Source organism: Carassius auratus, chromosome 19, assembly GCF_003368295.1.
Source record: "Carassius auratus strain Wakin chromosome 19, ASM336829v1, whole genome shotgun sequence".
In the NCBI taxonomy this organism is placed as follows: domain Eukaryota; kingdom Metazoa; phylum Chordata; class Actinopteri; order Cypriniformes; family Cyprinidae; genus Carassius; species Carassius auratus.
This window is the reverse complement of record NC_039261.1, coordinates 11,987,499-12,010,626: the sequence shown is the minus strand read 5'-3', so window position 1 is coordinate 12,010,626 and position 23,128 is coordinate 11,987,499. Positions and strand designations below refer to the sequence as shown.

The 23,128-nt window shown below is 36.8% G+C and overlaps 1 protein-coding gene across 3 annotated transcripts in view; it reads right to left on the bottom strand.

Moving 5' to 3' along the window:
* The window catches only part of LOC113119428 (alpha-catulin-like), a 55,092-nt gene extending 35,721 nt beyond the window's left edge, over window positions 1-19,371 (bottom strand). For 2 of the 3 annotated variants that reach the window (XM_026288926.1, XM_026288927.1), the window contains exon 1: window positions 19,073-19,371. In XM_026288926.1, the coding sequence (XP_026144711.1) occupies window positions 19,073-19,168 (96 nt within the window). In that variant the 5' untranslated portion in view covers window positions 19,169-19,371. Of the gene's footprint in view, window positions 1-5,845; window positions 5,910-19,072 lie in introns of all 3 variants that reach the window. The other variant, XM_026288928.1, reaches the window with a different exon arrangement.
* Between the last annotated feature and the right edge of the window lie 3,757 nt (window positions 19,372-23,128).

Genomic DNA, 23,128 nt, shown 5'->3' with positions numbered 1-23,128 from the left:
TGGTGATTTTTCATTTTGTAATGCTGTTTTTGCACTTTTTTTTTGGCAGAGAAGCACTTCTGAAGTGGAATGCTGGTGTCTTTACACAGACTGCTTAATGCTGCTCAGAGGTGACATAAATGCATTTTTACAGCAATCACAACCTGTATACTTTGACACTAGGGGGTGAGGTGGGTATGGTAATTATTACCTTTTTCCTCACAATTCTGACTTTTTTTCAGAATTGTGTGCTATAAACTAGCAATTGGAAGTTATGAAGTCAGAATTTCAAAACATAAACTCCCAATTCTGAGAAATGAAGTCAGAATTGTGTGATATAAAATCGCATTTGGGAGTTAATAAGTGTTATTAAATATTTAGTTATTAAGAAATGAGATATAAAGTCACAATTCTGAGAACATCAACACAGTCTTTTTTTCTCCTCTGAACTGGACTTTATAACTTACAATTGCAAGATTGTATCTCACAATTCTGATAAAAACATTCAGTCAGAATTTTGGGTAATACTTTAGAATAACGTTCCATAATGATAGTTAACTACATGAACTAAGCAAGAACAGGCCTTCTACAGCATTTATTAATTGTAGTTAATGTTAATTTCAACATTTACTAGTGAATAGTTAAAATCAAACCAAAAGTTGTGCTCATTAACATTAGTTTAATGCACTGTGAATAAGCATGAACTAACAATGAATAACTGTATTTTCATTAACTAACATTAAGAAATATTAATAAATACAGTAATAAATGTCTTGTTAATTGTTTGTTCATGTAATTAAAAACATTAACCCTGATCAAACTCACCTACCTGTGATTTTCTAATGATCCTGGAGACATTGATTAGTATGCTCAGGTGTGTTTGATTAGGGTTAGAGTGCAATATAACATGTGTTCATGTTTCGAGTGTAAAAAACAGTATTTTTCACACAGTTCACCTATCTGTATACTGCTGTTTTCACTGTCACAAAAAAACGGGCTGATGACTTCCTTGGTTTATGAAGCCTCTCCTTCAGAAATACGTAACGAATTCTGATTGGGCCAGCGGTACCTGTGCTGTGATTCGACAGTAGCTTAGAGCAGGCTGCCCTCCTGGTAACGTGATTGGGCTAGAACACACATGCTGGAGATATATTTATAATCACAGGAGCGTTTTTACTGACGAGATGCGCATGAAAACCGCATTTGTTTTTTTGCACAGCCCTAACATCTAGTTAACAAAGCTAAACAGCATTGCCCTTTGTGTAATAAGTTACAGAAACTGTTAAACGCACCAACTTAAATAATAAAATACACTTACCAGTTGTGGTCCATAAACAAAGCCTCCTCCAGACAAAGAGGGAACTGCTCCATCTTTCAAGAATAATCTTTGTGCAAATCCAGCATTAAACTGATTGAGATTGAGAAAGTTGTCCTCAGCAAGCTGTCCTCAGCAAAAAATGAGCTGCACATAGTTTTACATGTGCATTAAAATTTTCGGGAACCGAGTTAAACATAAATTGTAACCATTAATGTCAAAGTACAGCGTTCCTGGGAAGCCCAAACAAAGGTGATTGTACTCAGAGATGAAAAAAACAGCGTTTCAACGACATGGCGACAAAAACAAACAGCTCTTCCTTCTTCTCCGTTGGAGCGCAACAAGGCCACGCCCCCTGTTTGTGAATTCATGTGGGTGGAAGTTAGTCAAAAAAACTGTTTTAGTGATGTCATTACTACAGGAACTAGAGGGATGTAGTCCAAACGGGTCGTTTTTTGTAGGCGAATTCTGTTAAATCAAATATCTCGCATGGCATTGAACTTTGAGCTTTAGAATTTTACAGATATTATTTATACTCTAACAACAACATTGCACACTAACTAAAGTTTAAAACATGGAATCACGAAGAAGGGGACCTTTAAACTCTGCAGGAAAGTGGATCTCGTTGGCCAAATTTGAAGATCCCTGTTCTAAAGTGTCACCGAATTCTGAGATAACTCACATTTGCAAGAAAAAAAGTCCGAATTGCGAGTTAATGTCTCCCAATTCTGACTTTATTTCTCACAATTGTGAGTTTATCTTGAAATTCTGACTTTATATATTGCTACTCTGACTTTATAACTCACAAATGTGAGATTATAACATGCAATTCTGAGGAAATAGCAGAATAGTAAGTTTATATCTCACAACTCTGAAATGCGAATTGCGAAAATTTCTGAGAAATTCTGAATTGCGAGATAAAAACTTTGGAGTTGTAAAAAGAGTTGTAAGATAAAAAAGGGTCGCAAATTTTTTTTAAATTCAGTTGAGGAAACTGGTCAAAGCTGAAATAATTTAGTTTTGGCTTTTATATGACTCTGCCTTTAAATTTTAAGTAAGCACAGAGCAGCCATAACTTGGATGTGTAAAGACACTTTTAAATTCAAGGGACAAGAATATAATTTGTGGTTGGATGTGCAGCCACCTAATGATCCAAAATACTCTAGAAACCACCCTTTAAAATCACATAACAACGAGCTAAAAACTCTCAAAACACCTCCAAATTCCAAAGCACCACCCCAGAAAGTTTTGCACAGGAAAATGTAAAAATCTCACTTAGGAATAAACATCTTACTATTATTGAACTGAGGATCCCATCTTCCCACTAGAGCAAAGCCTTTCTTAGTGTGATTGTCATGAGAAATCTCCTTCTCACCTTCTAATGGCTTGGCTGAAAGTGAGAGGTCACGTATGGTACGCATAGACCCATTTTCACCTCCAGCTTTGACAAAGATGATAGTCGAGTCCTCAGAGTTCATGCACCAGGTGTCCCAATAGAGGGTGAAAATGAGTATAAGTTTCCAGTTCATCGCACACCAGCCAAGCAGCGTTTTCACTGAGCTGCGTTCATGAGACCAAATTCACATTTACATAAGAGAGGATGAACGCAAATATAATATATGTTCAAAGCATTCTATAATGAACACTTGGATGCTATAGATACACTAAATATTAAAGTTGTCATCATACTCACCCTCATGGCTTTCATTTTTCCATGAAACAAATGAAAACATTTAAAATGTGCTGGTCGCTTGTTTGCCATGCAATTACAATGGATAAATATGGAAGTGTTTAAACTTCAAAAAGGATGTAAAGTAACATTAAAGTGGTCAATACAACAGTTTTTCGGATTTATGTTTAAGTAAAATTACATAGCTGCATTGATAAGAAAAACTAACACGTTTATGGTAACAATGTAACAATAATCCTGTAACAATAAGCCTTTTTCAGGTTTTAAAGAAGGCCTAACAGCGTAAATAATGAATGTTACTCTATCCTTGGAATGAACTTCTTACCAGCAATTCAGAGATGCAGACTTGTCAGTCAAGAGAAACACAAGCAGAGGAAAAACAGTTTCCACATTAAGGCTCATTACAGGAGACTTTCTTGGCCCACCAACAGTTTTCTAATCCAGCAATAAATTAGAAATGATGGGACACAGAGTAAAACAACCTCTGACAGGTTCTGGTTCTAGTTCTAAAATTCTATACTGCCCCTGACGTTTAATTTTTCCATATTTAATATATCATGCTAGACCCACTGTTTCAGTCTTCAATAACCCTGTCACAAATGCTTAAAGAAACAGAAGATACAATCGCTACTTCCTAAGACAAGGTTTCCCTAAAGAATGAAGTTCTTATCTATTTAATTTGCAGCTAGCTATATTCCATCTTGTCAAGCCTCCAGGCTGAGAAGAAAACTTAAAATTACAATGCTTCATGGGGTAAGAAACTTAACCTCACAGAATGTTCCTGCAATAAGGGTACCATAAATTGATTTGGATAAAAGCCTCAGCTAAACGACAAATTAGCCATTAACTTGAGAATTTCACAATGCAGCCCAGAAAGTTGCCCAACTGTACAGAGATAATAAGACTCAACTACACTTCCATTTAAAAGTTTGGGCTAAGTATGATGCTTTTTTGAAAGAAATCTCTCCAATGCTAACCAAGGCTGCATTTATTTGATCAACAAATGCAGTGATATTGTGAATTGGTACTAGAATTTAAAATAACTGTCTATTTTACATGTATCCATTTAGCAGACACTATAATCCAAAGCAACCTACAGTATATTCAGGTTCACATTTTATTTATTTTTTTACCTGACATGTGTACGCTGGGAATCAAACCCACAACCTTTTGTGCTGCTAATGCAATGCTCTACCACTGAAGCACAGGAACACAGTCATTACTCCAGTCTCCACGTCATCCTTCAGAATCATTCCAATATATTGTGCAGCTTTGACTTTCGTGAGTAGACAGCTCAAAAGAGCCGGATTTGTTAGAAACAGAAATCTTGCTTATGGAAGGTATTAATTTCAAAAAAAAAAAATTTACTGACCCTAAAACTTTGAGCAGTAGTGCATGTTGGGAACAATGGCTGGTCTCTCAATAAGGGAGATAACACAATGTCACGCTGGTGTGTTTTTGCTGGTGACTCACTGCAGGCAGAGTGTGGGAAGAGCACAGGCTATTTCTGTTTAAAGAGTATTAGCAGGCGGAGGGGACCTTAAGGACTCGTGCTTCGCCCATTCTCTTAGGCTGTCATGCCCCATCATCTGCCCAAACTGATGAGGCATGAGAAGAGAAAGAAACTCTTCTTCACACTCTTATTTGATGGAAGGGGAGATCCTTAAACAACCGATCTGCTTAAGGTAACGGTGACAAACCGTACCACAAATGGAGACAAAGTATACTAAGTTTAACTTAAACTTCAGTTCAGACAAATTTGCAGAAGTTGAACAAAGTCCTGAGGGGTTCTTTCAAGGATTCTGTTCTTATTTTTCAGACGTGTGTGTCAAATGCACAGGGCTGCCCAGCTGCTCAGTTACTGATAAGTGGATACTCATATAGCCAGCATCACATTCATCTTTAATGCCAGCAATTAATTATTGAAAAGAGCTTAACTTGTGCCCACAAGTCAGATGGGAGAGGCATTATAGTATAAAATGAATGAATAGCATTTTAGATGTGTAAATGGGATATAGAGACATTAAATGAGCATGTATTAGTGTCACACAGTATACCTGGTCAAAAACAATACCATTTTAATTAGCCAAACAACAAGTCAAAAATAAGACTATTATAGGTCAAAAGTACCAGTACTTCATTACCAATATCAAAATGCCAATCTTGAGCCATTAATGTAAACAGTGAGTAAATAGAAGTCTTTCCATTGCATTCTTCATCAGTCTAGGAGTACCACATAAATACAATGGTATCTGCATACAATCATCTGTATGTACCATTTCATATTGGTACCTTGGCACCACTTCAAAGAAATTATGAGGGTTTATTGGTAATGTATGATAACATAACAGCTCACACCAAAGAACTACCCTTAACCAAACTAAATGCAATTATTGTGGTCTTACAGCTTTTCCACAAACAATGAGCCCTTTATTTTCTTTGTCTTTGCTTCATTGCAGCTATAAACTATACCGCCATTATCCGAACTCTCACTATCCATTGTGTAAGAGTATATCTGTGGATTGAAATATGCTGTGTCTTTGAATTCACGAGGGGTTGTGGGTTTGCTTTATTATGTGAGAGCGTGTGTCTTGGCTATAGATTCCAGCTTCTCCATGGCATACTGTTACCTAAGATATATGCCTGGTTTTAATGTGGCCTGAATTTTAAAAAATTACTCCAGAGCCATAACAGATAAAAGGAAAGTTGATCTCTTTGCAGCATGTGTGGTCTCAAAGGTATGTCAATGCATAGAGGAAAGCTTTAAAGAAGTCTATATCTCAGCAAACATACCTTCAAAAAAGCTAAAATCAAAAATGAAGGTACTGTAACTTCATATAAATGAGAATAAACAGTGTGACCTTGATTTGCCAAGTTGGACGTGTTCCTGGATCAACATCTTTTGTTAGTCCTGGAACAGCATTTCTGTCAAACAAACATAGTCCTAAATGAGGTAAACATTAAACTTGTTCAAGCCCATAACCTAGCCCTAAACCTAAAGTCTGATCTGGTTAATGGAAATGTTTATAAAAAGATTCACTTAAGTCTTGATCAACCAACTTCAGCTATAATAGACTAGAGTTAGCTTACTTTTTAGGATTGCCTGCTAAGAGAGAAAATCAATACCAACCTCTTTCTGTCTAATTCATTATCACCTTCTAGATGAAGACAACACCAAAATGCAATTATCACCTTGTTTTTTTTTTTTTTTTTTTTTACCATGTCTTTGGAAAAAGACAGCAGAAGTCTACTTCAAAAAGTGCACCCCTGATGAACGAGGTGTCTGTCTAAAGCACTATCAAAGAAGCCAGCGCTGGCTGATGACAGAAAGGCAGTGCCTTAGAAAAGGCCCCCAACCATCAATCAGATTTTCATTCCAATCCAATGTTTTTAATCTGCTAATCTCTTAGGAAATCAATTAAGATAGGCCTGAACTGGAAATGTAATATTGATATGATGTCAAGGCTGAATGAGACAGGTGGTACTACAATTTGATGGAGTAAAGAAAAGATCAATCATTGCACATCAGTTCTCAAATCATACGTGAGAAGAAGGCAAAGAAGTCTTCTTAAAGTGAACATGCTTGGACAGGGTTTGATTCTATCTATCTGGAATTGAATGGATTGTGAAAGTAGATGTTCCATCCCAGAATGGAGACCAGCCATGTGCTTAAAAAAGTCATGATGACTTTAAATTGCACTAAAGGCAGCCATACACGGTGCGATTCTAAAGGTCGGAACTTCGTGAGGCCTCACACATGTCATGATTGAGTTTATCCGAAAATCATATGGTGGCAGTCACACATGACACAAATTTACTACGATTTTAATGCGCATCTCGTCAGTAAAGCCGGTTATCTAATCAGCTGTAAATTCTATCAGGTGTGTGATTTCACATAGAGCAGCTGTTACTTCACGGAGCCATTGTTAACTGACTAGCTGCGCAAATCCACGTTCATTTTCAGTGTTTATTTGCGCAGCTAGTAAGTTAACAACGGCTCTGTGTAGTAACCATAACTGTGCCATCACAGTTATGAGACAAAGCTACAATTGTGCGATAGAAAATAACATTGTCAGATAAAAAAATTGCAATTATGAAAAATAAAGGTGAAACTGTATGTGTTAAGTTTTTTAAGTTTACCTTTTATTTATTGTTTTACTCAAACATGCTTCCACTGACAGTGGTTGCAAAAAAGTTAATGTTCCTTCATTGGGAAACCAAACCAGATTAACCTCAGAAAACAGTATTAGTTGTGGGTAGACCACAGGCAGTCCATGTATCCCTCCAATGTAAATACATGCCTCATTACACATAACCAAGTGTGTATCCAGGTCAGGAATGGTTGACCTATAGCCCTGTTTCCCTCATAACACTAAGTGAGGCACCCACTGGCCACACATAAACATTCTCGTCCATCCAGTGAGAGTGATGAAACATAAGCCTCACTGAGGAATGAAGTGACCACACCAGTGTTTGCACAGTGAAACGTACTTTACCACACATACACACACACGCACACAGAGGGGTCTGAAATATGAATGTTCAACAAAGTCTTTTAAAAAAACACTCATTTATAAAACTAATGATTTCTTTAAAAAAAAAAAACGCCATGAAAAGGATAATTGCATACAAGTTTGGAATAGCATGAGAGTGATGAATTTTCAAACTGAAGAGTAACTGACCTGCTTAATGAACTGCCTTTGAGTAAAAAACAGTGTCTGTTGTCACTTTAACGTGGCCACCTGTCACCACTTGTAGTTTCTGTCACCCAGAGAGGCCATAAAGATATAAAAGTAGCCTCCTAGACCAACCAGGTCTCAGTAAATATGAGTGTCCTGTGACAGTTTCCAGATTGTCATGGAGTCAGTCTGCTCATGGGAAAACACCTTGGCACTCCCCTCAGTGAAGCACAAGAAATGGGAAAAGATTCCCAACCACCTTGCCCAAACATTTTGACAGCATAGTCAACATAAAAACAAAATTGCCCCATGTACTTTTCTTAACATACATTGGTCTTATTGTAAATGATTCACAACACTTTATTCTAAGGAAAAGAAAATGTAATAACTGGCTCTATCTCTAAAGGCAATTTCACCAAGTCCTCTTATTTCTCAACTATTTTTAGACTTATATGGATAACTTTGGCAGGTAAAGTGCTGTCACTTTTACAGTTGTTTGGTGAATTTGTCATTTTAATAGGAATCAAAAAAGTTTGACATGACGGTAAAAGATTTCCCCACACAGATTTTGCAAAGGTTTTTTCCAACAAGTTGGTTACATGGACCAACAGAAAGCTGCTTGGTTTGAAAGTGACTTTGGTGTGAGCTCTGCTTCATAAAGACTTTTCATATAGACTTTTTTTGGCCACAAACTTTTGGTGGACGATATAGAAAAAACCTGTATTGATACGCACCATCACCGTCATCACAATATTGGTAAACCACCAAGCCCTACTGCACATTCTGATGCTGATAGATGCAATAACACCATGTTATTGCCAATATGTAATGCTTAAAACACTATGTGCCAAAAAGCATATTTTTCCATTGACCATTTATTGAATATTACATTCCAGTAGAGATTTTTGCTGCTTTTCAGTGAAGGCGGTCTTGCTAGCTACTCAAGCCTGGTTGGGAAAATAACAGACCAACATACAAGGCACAGCTCAGGTAACTGGCTCAAAAAAGCCAGAAAAAAATGCATATGAGACTGTGTAACTATGCAGTAAAGATGGCAGCACCCAGGTCATACTTCCTAGGCGGAATGTCCCAGACTAGCATAAAAGTATAGAAAAGCTCTTTCCAGGTCTATTAAACCTTCTTGGATACTACTGTAAGTAACTTTCAGGAAGATCAGTCAGAGTGTAAGAAGACAGCTGCGAAGGCTAACTCTAGCATCATTAATATAGCATTTTCAGGATTTATCTGGCCAGCAGTAGGGATGTGAGGCACGACTCCCTTTAGCTCAACATTGTCGTGATTGATGAAAGTAATTACCACAAGAAGTTGCATTTAGATCTTCCTAATGGAGGGAGTGTTGAGGGATACACCATCTTAGATAATCAAAAGAATAAGCACTCTCCTCCTTACTGTCATGCCAAAATATTCACTTCTCTTGCTTGGTTTCTTCACTGCCTTTTATGTCAGCCATACACAAAAACAAACTTTTATTTGTGAGCTCTGGCAACAGTCAACATGCCACAGACATTTACAATGCACCATCTAATTTCAAAAACATTTGCAGTGCATTCCCCTATTTGACCAGGTGATGTATCTGTGCTTTTATCCACTTTAAAGTCAACATACCCATGACAGGCCATGATTAAGGGTGCCACTCAAATACGGTCTTCTAAAAAGCTTCTTAAGATAGCTCTAATCTAATTACAGTCTGAACGCTCCAAAAAACCTCAATTGAAATAATGAACTCCTTTTTGTAGTTTAGAAAGCTTCTTTTAACATTTTAAAGAAATTTAGCAGAATGGTCTACTAAGCAGATTTACATTTCACTGGGGTCTTTTCAGACCTATGCATTTATATTATGACGGTTTCAGCAAGGCCAATGTGGAACTTCAGCACCTCAACTGACATGGAAAGTTAAATGCTTTCACAAAGACTCTAGCACATTGTGCTGGTATCAGGTGATTTATTTAAGCCAAGCTTTGAGATCATGAGCCCCCGGGAGGAACAAAGAGCTCAACAGGTGAGAGAATTACTGGTTTGAGAGCAGGGCAAGACTGGATAAAGCAACCATTAGTATTCCCATTAATTTCAATGGCAGTTGCTGAGCTAGTGCGGGTAACCCAGAAGTATGCTTTTGCAGTCAGATGGTGTACAAAATCTACCAGCAGAAGCTAATGAGGCCATAACCAGATAAACCTTGTCCATTAAATGCAGAAGAGGACACTGTCTATTATCACCATATTTGACTGTATTTCACATTGATTTGCACCAACAGTTGTACAGGGAAGCAGCTCCGCGCGGATGACTTATGGATGTCAGCATTGTGCATGCATCTCAAACCAATGTTTGTTAACAGAAACAAAATTTCCTTACTTTAACAAAAGAAAACTGTCTCCTCCTGGCTTATACAGAAATCCTCCAACATTCTTCTTATCAAATCATTATTTTGTACTTCTTGACCTTTGTTTTGTTTTGATCTCTCCCCTGTGCTTCCGTGTTCATCACTTCTGAGCAGGGCATGCGCAAAGCCGACCTCACAGTGAGTGTTAAATATGGTTATTTTTATTACAAAAATGCATCAATTCGCTGCATGAGGACTTTGTATACCCCCGGAGCTGTGTGAGACACTTTATATCAGGGTTATTCAATTGGCGGCCGAATGCGGCCCGCCAATTATCTTCATCTGGACGGTCAGAAGACTACGTGCAGATCACATATATGACTTGATTTGTGTTGGCACTAATTAAGTTAGTTTGTCCACAAGGTGGCAACCCTGGCCCAGGCCAGCTGAAAAAAGAAAAGGAAGAGAAGCAACAGTGCCAAGTCCAAGGTTTGCCCATGGAATTGGACAACTTTAACAATATTGTCAAGGGTTGTTTTAAAGCGACTCCAATAACATGATATTTATCCCCAGGAATGTGAATTTAAGCAGGGGAACCCCGGCAAAAAAATTTGATTTTTAACTGGGGACCCGCTTGAAACGTTAGTAGCGTTGGGTGGGTTTTCTTGTGAAAACCTGGCAACAAATACAATCCACCGGAGAACGCAACATCAACAGATGGCAGCGTTGACAAGAGCTTGTGAGAGGGAGTTATGAGATATCCAGAACTCTAGTTTAAAACAAGTATAAAGACAGCGTTATCGGTCATAAACGAGAAATCACTCAACTGTTCTAGTCGCTGATTAACTTTTGTTGCTTGAGTAAATATTAATCTATATAGTTTATGCAAATACAATTTATAGTTTATGTGAAGATTGTTTTACATTCAATTAAAAGTTGTCATATTTTTCAGAGCCTATAAAAATATGCATTTAATTTTAATTCATTATTTTATAGACCCCCCCCCCCCTCCATAAAGAGATTGGGATGGCCCCCAACCTCCTTGGCCCCCTTCAAATTTTCAATACGATAATCCGGCCCTCAAATTAAACTAATTGAATAGCCCCGCTTTATATTAACGATGGGCGCTTTTGATTTCACTTTATTTTTGACTGATGCACTGCATATATATATATAACTCTGACTGGATTTGTCTGAAAGAAGAAATTCATATAAACCTAGGACGACTTGAGGGTGAGTAATTTAAGGGCTGATTAAAATTTTTGGGTGAACTAACCCTTTACGGTTTTTGAGGAAAACATTCCAGGATTTTCTCCATATAGAGGACTTCAATGAGAACTAATGGGTTGAAGGTCCCAATTGCAGTTTTAATGCAGCTTCAATCCCCACCAATGAACAAGGGTCTTGTCTAGAAAAATTATTTAAAAAATTTTAAATCCTTTCCAAAAAAAAAAGTATCCTTTTTTTCAGCCACAAACGCTCATCTTGCACTAGCTCTACAATGCATGTCCACAACTCCACGCATTACAGAATCACATTGGAAAGGTCACACGCAGTTAGTTTTTCTTACGTACTCCGGTTCAAAAAGGTAAGATAGTTTTCTCCTCCAACCTCAAATCAAGCAACATCATACAAGCAACATCAACTATAGGGCATTTGACATTCTTTGCACTTTTGCTTACTTCCACCTACATCACACATGACCTTACTAGCATGATTATATAATGTGTAAAGTTGAACTAGTGCAAGATGAGCATTTATGGTTACAAATATATAAATTGTAATTATTATTATTATTATTATTATTATTTATTTTTTAAATGGCCAATTGTTTTGCTGGATAAGACCCTTAATCCGTGGCTGGGATAGTGTAGAGCCATTTGCTGCAAATTTGGAACTTCAACCCTTCAGATCCCTTTGAAGTCCACTTTATGAAGAAAAATGCCTGGAATGTTTCCCTCAAAAACCTTTATTTTCGACTGAAGACAGACATGAACATTTTGGATGACATGAGGAGGAGTAAATTATCAGGAAACTTTTATTCTGAACGTCAACTAATCTTTTAAAACGCAACCAATGTTAAATGTTTATATCATATTTATCATATTTATTTTATTACAGTGGAACACTTACAACTAAACAACTGGCAGGAAATAACTACTTGAATTATTTAAAAAAGTCAAAATGCAAAAACAGCAACAACAGGAATGTATATGAGGGAGAATGAAATTTGACCTAGGCATTCCTTTAATGTTTCCCCCTCAAGGTTTTCGATTCTTTTCAGGTGATGGATGTCACAGGTCAGGTGATGGGTGACTGAAAGGAAGAAGACGTCTCATAATATTTGGGCTCCTCCAGGCAAAAACCTTAGAAATATCTCAAAGCCTACCATGTGAAATTCTTGAGGTTATAAAAATCTCCATCCAATGTGAGAGAGACCACTTACAGCTCTGCTCTGCTCACTCAGCTGCGAGAGAAGAAACTGCACTGTTTTCTAATAAAATCATTATACAGCAGGTACCACATCAATACCATTGCTTGTGTCGATTTGTTGTCTAGGGAGGTTGAGTACTTGCTCTTGTCTCTGGAGAGAATACAAGCCACTGTACAGTACAGAAGAATAATGAGCCTTTTGTAATTACTATTCAGGTAAGTGGGTATTTTGTCACAGGCCCCTTGCATTCCATAAGCACAGCAACTTGAGCCAGCACTGTCCCTGTGCCAGTGAACATGGAGGAAAATACAAATGAATCCTCAACCTCACAATCAGAGAGATTCATTATCTACATGTGATGTCTGGTGTTATTTAAAGACTGAAGAGCGATACATTGTTAGCATGGAGATACTGCAACCCAGCAAGAATAAAAAAACAACAGGAAACACTAAACGTAGCTGACCTGTTCTTCGAACTGACAGTTTCTTTGTCCGTGAGCCCTAAGATCAGTGGTGACACCGAGACAGCAGGGGGACAAGGGAGTCCACCACTTTCCCAGAAATTTCCCTGAACCTTGTGTGAGCTTAGGGACGAAGAATGCCTTCAAACTTGTACGGTGATTAAGATCTCTTCCTGCTCAATGACAGGTCCCGTAGCCAAGTAACGTAAATACAGCCTGGAGCACAGCCAAGCTGTCACTGATGCAGAAACTCAAACTGAGGGGTATGCTGCACCCCTGATCAGACAGGAAACTTCTGAGAGCCGCCTTGGAAAGTTATGCCCATAGGCTATGAATTACCAAATGCTGTGAAAACCAGACAAAACTCAGAATGAGCATAAAAAGAACAGAGTCAACAAAGAGTGATCAAACCTTTCTGACATAACATCTGATAGGCTCTCAACTAAAACGAGTGAATTATCTTCATTTTTAAGAGGTAATCATTTTTGCCAAGTCTCTTTAGGCCCAGTGTTGTTGTTTTTTTGTCTATACAATGAAAGTAAATGGGGTAAAGTGTCTTTCATAATCAACAAAAAAAATATCTGAAAAATTAAATAGTCATAGAGGTTTGAACCAACATGGGAGTCAGTAAATGGTGCATTTCTAGTTTAACTAACCCTTTATCTATGAACATGTTGGACCACGTTTGACAACCAGGAATGGACCAAATACTTTAAAGTTGTATCATTTAAAACAATGGTTCTGGTTTGAAACCTTCTTGATCATATAACAAAACTTTTTATTAACAGAAACTTGGAGTGACAATACATTAACCCAAATTATTTTGTGCTTCCTCAAGTTTTAGGAACTATATGCTCTTTAATAAAACAATAGTTGAGAAATTCAATTTTTGCTTCCTTTGTCTTAGCATTTTAACCTTTTAATACAACATAAGATTACATTACAACAATTTTAATAAGTCAATTTGGAATTTTAATTGCATTTGCAAAAGGTGTGTTTGGAGTTCTTTAAAGTAAATACCACTTGATTGTGATATTTCCTAATGAAGAGACAGTCATACATTTTTACAGTGAATATTTTCGGGGGCCACTGTACCTGGTAACTCAAGTAAAAAACCTGCACATTCACTTATATTTGCCATGGTTTGAATGGTATGTTAGATCATTTACAGCTACAGAAGATTCTGGATGGGGGTTGTAGTTCACAAAACCACTCTTATCAATTCTGGCTTCCTTTTTTACACCTCTACTGGTTAAACAAACACATGGAACACAAAGGACTACATGCAGCCAAGTAAACACACAGAACATGCCATCACACATACATAAGTTTACGCACACTGAACAAGAAGCTTGCTTTGTTCTGACTCTGAAGGGTATTTGGCCCTGTAATCCTAAGCAGTTTACATAGAGCACACATTCATCCATCTTTCTTGTCACCTTACAGGAGGGCACCAGGCAGGTTTACCCTTTCTGCTCGCAGTTTATCTATTATCTAAACAGTGCTCCTTGTGATGTAATTTCCTCCAACAGAAGTTCTCTTGTGATTATGTTACTCACCATCTCAGTTTTGATGTTTTCCATGCAGGGCACATGTGATATGCCTTATGCCTGAACAAAAATCCTTTACTATCCTAGGTCATGAGAGGAACAGAGGCTTTGCAGATGGAATGTAACTTGGGCTCAATTGTGTACTTAACACGCAAAAAATCTCTCACTTTGACCAACTGTCAGAGGTTCACAAAAGTGCAGATGGCACAGAGCTTACAAAAGCACAAGGGCTCAAGAAAGTATTTAATGATTGCTCATATCTTTTCTGGAAACCAAGCCTTAGTCCTGCAGAATAAGGACATGGCTAGCACAAATATGTAATAACAAGGCTTCTCGACACAGGAGTTTAAAAGCATGCTAATCAGATCAAAGACTTTGTAATTTCATAAATCCTGTCCTGGCTATGGCTCAAAAATCCAAGACCATTGCACATACAGTGAAACTGAAAATAGTATGATGAAACTATGAACTATCATGATTTTTTCATGCTCAACAGCAGTTATAATATAAGTCAGTGTGTTCAAAAAGTTTCATGTAATGAGCCTAAACAGAAAATCAAAACAAAAAATGTATGTAAAAACATTTATTACATCATTGTTTAATAAACATCATTACATTTTGTGTCACACTGCAATATTACTACATTTTTCTGTCTTTTGCTAAACCCGCACAAATGTTTTTCTGGAAATGTTTTAAAGGGTTAGTTCACCCCAAATTGAAATTTCTGTCATTAATTACTCACCCTCATGTCGTTTCACACCCGTAAGAACTTTGTTCATCTTTGAAACACAAATTAAGATCTTTTTGATGACATAATTCTGTCAGATTTCCTTCCATTGACTGCCTTTGTAACTACCACTTTGACGCTTCAAAAACTTAATTAAGGGATCAGAAAACTAATCCATATCAAGCGGTTTAGTTTAAATTTTCTGAAGAGAATCGATCGCTTGTTATGATCGAACACATTTAATTTAGGATTTTGCTCACATGTAAACACTGATCAGTGAACATAACCAGAAACTCAACCTAACCTGAATAACACACAAGAACAAACCTCTTCCAGAAGCTCACATGTTGCATAACCAATGAGGTTCATTCACGTGTGTCACGCAGAATGTTTGAGCTTCCGGAAGAGGTTTAACTTTAAGAAATAATGTATTATTGATAAATTAATAAAAAGGAATTAATAATAAAAGATTATGCCAAACTATTTTATTTGCCTTTCAAAAATATAGGCCTATTCTAGTAATTAATCTTTTTTCTTCATTACATCATCATCACTCTTTACATTGATCTTAAATATGATGCCTGAGTGAGCCAACAGCGAAAAACGCAGACAGACTGATCTTGGCCTGAGAGGATAACAGCAGTAATTACACAGTTGTGAAAGTAAGACTGATAAGAGAAATGATAACCAGGGAAGATTGAGCCTTTGTATGTGAGCCATGTGCGTGAGGATGCTCAATATCACAATTGTGAAAATGAGTCATTAAATGAGCTTTGAAAAGCCTTTCTCACCAACATGAAGCTTTAATTTCCTTCCCATTATCATACTCAGCCCCCTAGAGAGAACACACAGGATCTGACCTCTGCACTCCACCTCCTATCCTTCACAAATCTTATAGACTGAGATGTTAATGGCACTTTCACATTGAAAAATCATGCAGCAATTATTGTTCATTCTGTAGTTTTCGATTCAGCTCAAATCCTAATGGAACAAATCATACAACCACCACATTTTTGGAAACAATTTCAAAGTGGACTAAAACGTTGCTTACTATATTGCAACAATACCAAACTTGTGCATACTGGGAATTTGGCAGTTGCAGGAAAGACAACATCTTTTACAATTGTATCTGGTCATTAGGCATTAGACTGCTTGACAAAACTGTAGTTGGGGGAAGGGGTTCTGACCAAGGCCACTTTGACAATCTATTGTCCAGAATCTGTAAAGCATTGAAAGAAGTCCCATTACCCAAAGGTCTACTGAATGGGCTATTAGCATGTCTTCTTACACTGACCTTTCAGCCTCATTACCATTAGCCTTCCTAGTGAGCACCACTAACTAGCAAACTTTCAAAAGACATTTCAGAAATCATCTCCCATCACAACACTAAACCAACTAGCAAATTCCATTAGAAATGAACATCCATTCTCTAAACAACTCGTCTCCCCTAAGGTTGTGGGGTAGAAGGGCAAAATAAAAATACATTTTAATAATGTCATATCTAAAGGCTTGCAAGTGCATTGGAAGGGTTTTGAACAGCACACATATGGTATGTGAAGTTGTGGTGTAGAAGGGCAAAATAAAAATACATTTTAATAACGTCATATCTAAAGGCTTGCAAGTGCATTGGAAGGGTTTTGAACAGCACACATATGGTATGTGAAGTTATGGTGTGTGAGCTGTGAATAACTAAAGATTGCAAGTTAAAAGACTATAGTAGCAACTATGGTTTAAAGGAACACTCATTTCCCAACTCCTGTAGAGTTAAACAGTTGAGTTTTACCATTTTTGAATCCATTTAGCCAATCTCCTGGTCTGGCGGTAGCACTTTCAGCTTATTTTAGATCATTGAATCAGATTAGACCATTAGCATCTTGCTCAAAAATGACCAAAGAGTTTCAATAATTTTCCTATTAAAAACTTGACTCTTCTGTAGTTACATTGCATATTAAGACCGACAGAAAATGAAAAGTTGTGATTTTCTAGGCCAATATGACTAGGAATTGTACTCTTATTCCAGCGTAATAATCAAGGAACTTTGCTGCCGTACCATGGGTCCAGCAGGCACAGTGATATTATGCAGCGCCTGACAATAGTTCCCAGCTAGTTTGTGTAGTTGCAGCTATAGCAAAGGACTATTTTTAGGCATTGTGTAATATTTTCCGTCGGTATTAGTATATACTGTAACTACAGAAGAGTTGAGTTTTAAATAGACAAAATATCAAAACTCTTTAGTCATCTTTGAGTGAGATGCTAACAGTCTATTCGGATTCAATGATCTATGCTAAGCTAAGCTAAAAGTGCTACCGCCAGACTCGGAAATCGGCTGAATGGATTAGAAAACTGTAAAACTGAACTGTTTAACTCTGGGGAGTTGGAAAATGAGCCTATTTTCAATAAAAGTGGAGTGCTACTTTAAGAGCACTGGAATGTTTCACTGCTTCTATCAATCCAACATTTTCAAAGTCGAGAGACTGTTTTCTCTTTCTCCAGTATCGCTCAAGAGTTTGTTTCCAATGCTGTCACATTAGAAAATGTTACTATTTTATGAGATGGCAATTCCATATGAATTTGTACAATATAATTAATATGGAAATTATTTATTGTTTAGAAAAAAAGATAAGAATGAAGGTCTTAGCACTAAACAGCAGTTGGACATAAGCAGATTAGAAAATGTTAAGTAGTTAGTTTAACATTAGTAGTTAGTATCACCATTGCCTGTATAACAACAGAACTTGGTGCATAACTAACTACTACAGAATAATGCATAGACATAATTGGAGGAATTATCTAGCTAGCCATGTCTGTTCCCAAAACTATAGTTACTCTGTCGCACATCTGTTGTTTAAAACCATGACATGTAACTGCCATTAATGACGTCATGCAGGTAGTGTAGCAATAACTTCAGCTCATTAATTAGTTCCAAATCAAATTCTATTCTAATTCCAAATAGCTCCGTAGGATCTAAGGACTACTATTATTATTCTCTCTTCTTTTGCTTTTCTTATTTACACGTTTCACTCTCATGACATACAATTAACTTCTAACCACTGGTTTCGGGAAACACAGAATTGTCTACGACGGCCAACTCACAGCCATGCAGCACTCATCCGAACTCCTGCCTGTGAATGAAATGGTCTAATCTGACCTGCAGGTAGAAAATCTATTAAAAGTAAATAAGGTACAAAATTCCAGTCAAGGGAAACAATAATCAGCCTAAACTAATGAAAAAAATTATTATTTTTTTATGAGGCTGTAGTATGAAATGGAAATAGTAAAATGTGATTCATACATAAACATGATCTTTAGAAAGAAAAAAAAAGCATGAACGACCTACTGATTTCAGTAAAAATATGTTATTTTAATAAATTAGTTGAATTAGTCAAATCCTTACAGTTTTTGACAGTAAACTAGGCTAATAGAGAACCACACTTTCTCAAATAACCTAAAAAAGTTTAACTTCTTATTCATTCAGACCCTGTAGAATAGGCTACCAACAACACACTTCCCTGACATTAAATTACCACGAATATTAAAAAGACTGACAATTAAACTGGAGCAACCCGATAAGTGGCACCACTGTCACCTAATTCAAAGAAATTAACCAAAATGACAGAAATACACCGACGCTTCTTATACGTTTAAACTCCAGGAGTCTTCATACAATTCCTTAATTTGCTTTATTAAATGTAGCAGCTATGGTATTTTGGCGAAAACTCTGGTTACCTTTAGGGGAAATGTTGCAATGGAGGGTTCAGACAGCGTTCTAGTTAGCCTTTACACATGACACGGAAAAGTTGTTTGTTTTATTAAATCCCTCATTCGTCCATTTAGCGGTCGCTGTGGGGTTTAAAGGATTAATGACCCCACCGAGAAGTTTCTTTGATCCGGACTCACCTGAGACACGAGCGGGATGAGTGTTTGCTCCACCGAGCGAGTTTGGATCTCCAGCCCGCAATCAAAGTTCCCACTGCCGCACGGAGACGAAGCCATTCCCGCCGATGCGACCCCCACGAGTGCTCACCTCAACACTGAGTTTACTAGGAGTCTCTCAATGCTGCAGGCGCGTGTTTGGTTTAGTTTAAAATATCCCTCCGTCTGTTCTCCACTATATTCCCCGCACACTCGCTTCTGAGTGAAGGACTGTTCATGTACATGCAATATACCGAACTACAACCGAAGGACTGACTGCTGCAGCCACTGGGGGAGAGAGAGAGAGAGACAGAGAGAGAGAGACAGAGAGAGAGAGAGAGAGAGAGCGCAAGCGGCACAATGTCTTTACCTACAACAATATAAGGGACAGAGTGTCTCGGTCACACTAAACTTTTCATTTTGACTTTCTGTTTATTACGGTTCTTGCCCTTTTCACTTTTACCTTAATGTTTTGTCTTTTTTTTTTCAATTATTCATGTTATTATGAACTCAAAATTGAAAAATTAAAAAATAATATCAAAGCATTAGTAATATTAAAACATTAGGCTCTATAATAATATTACAATAATTACATGATAATTACATGATTATGACAAAACTTCAATGTATTGTTTTGTTTTACTTGCTAAAAAAAGATTATTAAGCATATTATCTTTTGACATCCCTAGTTGTGCTACTTTTATAGTTATATGTACTTTTATATGTACTTTTACATGCATTATTATTTACTACGTTATTATATTATAGCTATATATTATATTAAAATATAATGTAACAATAGTGATTGTAAATACCTGTAATTTACTATAAAAAAATAAAATAAATTATATATATATATATATATATATATATATATATATATATATATATATATATATATATATATATATATATATATATATATATATATATATTAAAAAATTTCTGCCCAATGTTCATTGCACACAAAAGTTTCAAAAGGTTTGATAATAAATGTGCAGTTATTTTGTCGGCCTAATACAGCACATTTAACTGAAATCACTGATCGCAGTAATGAGGGCTGTGAAGGGTTCCACTGCAAAGAAAAAGTTTTTTGTAACCCAATGTGCATGCTGCAAATGTTATGATTTGAATTATTAATCCTATAACTAAGGTGCATAATGTAATTCCACACACCTCACACCAGCTCAACAACTGCTGCCGTGCATTTCAATGGTGCTGCTGAAGCAACAATAGTCCATTTATTAAATGCTAATTGAAGTTACTAATCTCATCACAAATGCAGACCGTGCCCCAAATGTCTCAGCCTGTGATTTTCTCAGTTTCTTTAGAATTAAATGAGGTGATTCGGGTTTGCTCAACGGTTTGCAATGAGCTGTAAACCTCTTCTGCCATTTTCTAAAATGTTATGCTTGGGATGGACACTTTGAATGAAGCGAGACGGCCTGTCCACAGAAGCCTATAGTATATCAAATACTGTTGTTCAGATTGTTTGAATGTGATTCCTCCTGAGATTTCATCAATAGAGTTAGCACTGACCTACTTCTCAGGAGATTAACAGCAAAGTTACTTCAGGTATATGAAAGTTTTTTTAAAGGGGTAGTTCTCCCTTAAGACTTCTTTGACATTCTGTCTCCCGTGTAACACAGAAGAAGATATTTTGAAGAATGTTTAGACCTTTTGAGATCCATCTTTAAGTAACGGATGCCTCTAACCATAAATGTTCCTGAAATGTGTGAACTGAGCTGTTAGTGTAATGTTCTCAAAGAAGTAGCCAGCTTTGTTTTAAGTGTATGGCAGTAATGTAAGCTTCCAGGGATGTGTGTTTCCTCTGAGTCATGAGTATCAGGTGACATGAGAACACTTCCTCAAACCAGAGCAGCTGGAGCAGTGGCCAAATAAACTCCAATACTGAACCACACAGGGACTGTGGGCCTCAAATGTGGTTAGTTGTTATCCAGTAAAAGTACAGAGGTCTACCACTTTGCACACTCTAGGCCAGAAAGCTGACAACAATGTCAAATGTTTCTACAGTGGTGCTTAGTGTATGACTTTATTTCTTCTGCAGAACATTTTAAAGGATGTTGTGGGTAACCAAATTACAACTGAAGTCAAAAGGAAGCAAAATTACTCGGTTACCAAGATTCTTCACAATAAATTCATTTTTCAAACAGTTTTGGAACAACATGAGGGTGAGTAAATGATGACAGCATTTTCATTTTTGGTTGGACTATGTCTTTAAAGTCACATAATGTGAGCTAATCATGCTTTCTTAAGGACTTTGCATATTACTCTAATACTGATGTTGCACTATGCACAATATTGTACTAGAAAAGTTGCACTATGAACAATTTCTTGTGTAAAAAAGATCAAAAACATATTATTGAGCAAGTAAATAAAGAAATCACTGAAAGACTGTGTTCTTGCCTTCCCCCTATTCAGTATGCTAAGCCTGCAATAATGCTTTAAATGATTATGCAGTTGGTTGCATCTTTATGAAAAGGATCTACAATATTCGTCCTTGCATGTTTATGCATGGCCATTGATATGGGGAGACAACTGGATCTATAATGTGCCTTTAATGTCTTAAAAGTTGAAGGGTATTATTTTTTTAATGTTAAACTATTTTCTCCTATCACATTTTAATATTCAGAGACCGACTCTGTGGCACAAGACTCTGTGGCACAAGACTATCTTGACCAACCAATGGCAGATTAAGGAAGTGTTCAGGAAAACTCTGAAAGCAGACGCTTTTTTGTTATTTTGATTGGCGATGTTAGTAGCACAGAAATTTAAAAAAGAAAAAATGTAGGATGAGACTTAGTTCTGTGATTTGTTGTTGATTGAAAGGAGGCAGATCTGAAGGCAATTTTGCAGTCATTTGCAAAAAAAGGGATGGGGTTTAAGTGGACTTACTTATATGCATTACCAAAGAGAAGTCTTTCGTAATACCAGAAAATCATGTGTGATTAAAACTCATTAAAAAATAAAAAATAAAAAAAAAGGATCAATAACAAGCATTTTTAAAACAGACATGATGCATTTACACTTCATGCAGACTTTCAAATCTCTCCCCTCATCAGAGACCAGACATTTGCTCATGGCTAACTGTACTTGAGCTTGCATCCACAGTAGAACAGACTGCTTTTTTCTGCTCTTCCTTCACTCTTCTTAGAAATGCTGACAGCATTTTTTCCCATCTGAGTTCCCTGTGTTGCTCAGCGGCACAAGACGAGGCAATGTACAGAATGTAGACATCATAAATGAAGGGACTTAGGACAGTGAAAGGAAAGTGCAAAGTGAGCACATTCATCACCCTGGAAACATGGATCTGCATTCTAGCAGAGCGCCAGATCCAAAGTCAATCTCTAAGCCATTCTTAGTCAAACTGATTACAATACCCATCATTTGTGGGTCATTGCTAGTAGACAATCTGATATTCACAAACTTAAGTAAATGGAAATTACTTACTGCACTAGAGAAAATTCAACCCAGTGGGTGTTTTGACTAATGTTGGATAATACAAATGTCTTAAGTCCTTTTCACTCTGGAGGATGAGTGAATCGCCTCCTCAGCAGTGTCAGCATAAAGCCCTCTGAAGTTTATTTAACCCTCAGGCAGCAGAAAAAAGCTTGCTAACAGTAAGCTCTTGTTTTGTTACACATTTCTAATGAGACATATTCATCAATGAAAACCCACACTTACAGACTTAAGCCCACATTAGTACTATCTGCATTTACACTGCAAATGTGTTAGCATCTTTGCATCTAAATATGACAAAACCTCCCTATGGTGGTTTAAAAATTATTCTTAAATTATTAATTGTGACCCTGGAGCACAAAACCAGTCTAAATTGAATATGAGTGAATAAAGTTAAATGGTGTATACATCATATGAAAGCTGAATAAATAAGCTTTACGTTTGTTAGAATAGGACAATATTTAGCCACGATATAACTATTTGAAAATCTGGAATCTGAGGGTGCGAAAAATGTAAAATACTGAGAAAATCACCTTTAAAGTTGTCCAAATGAATTTCTTA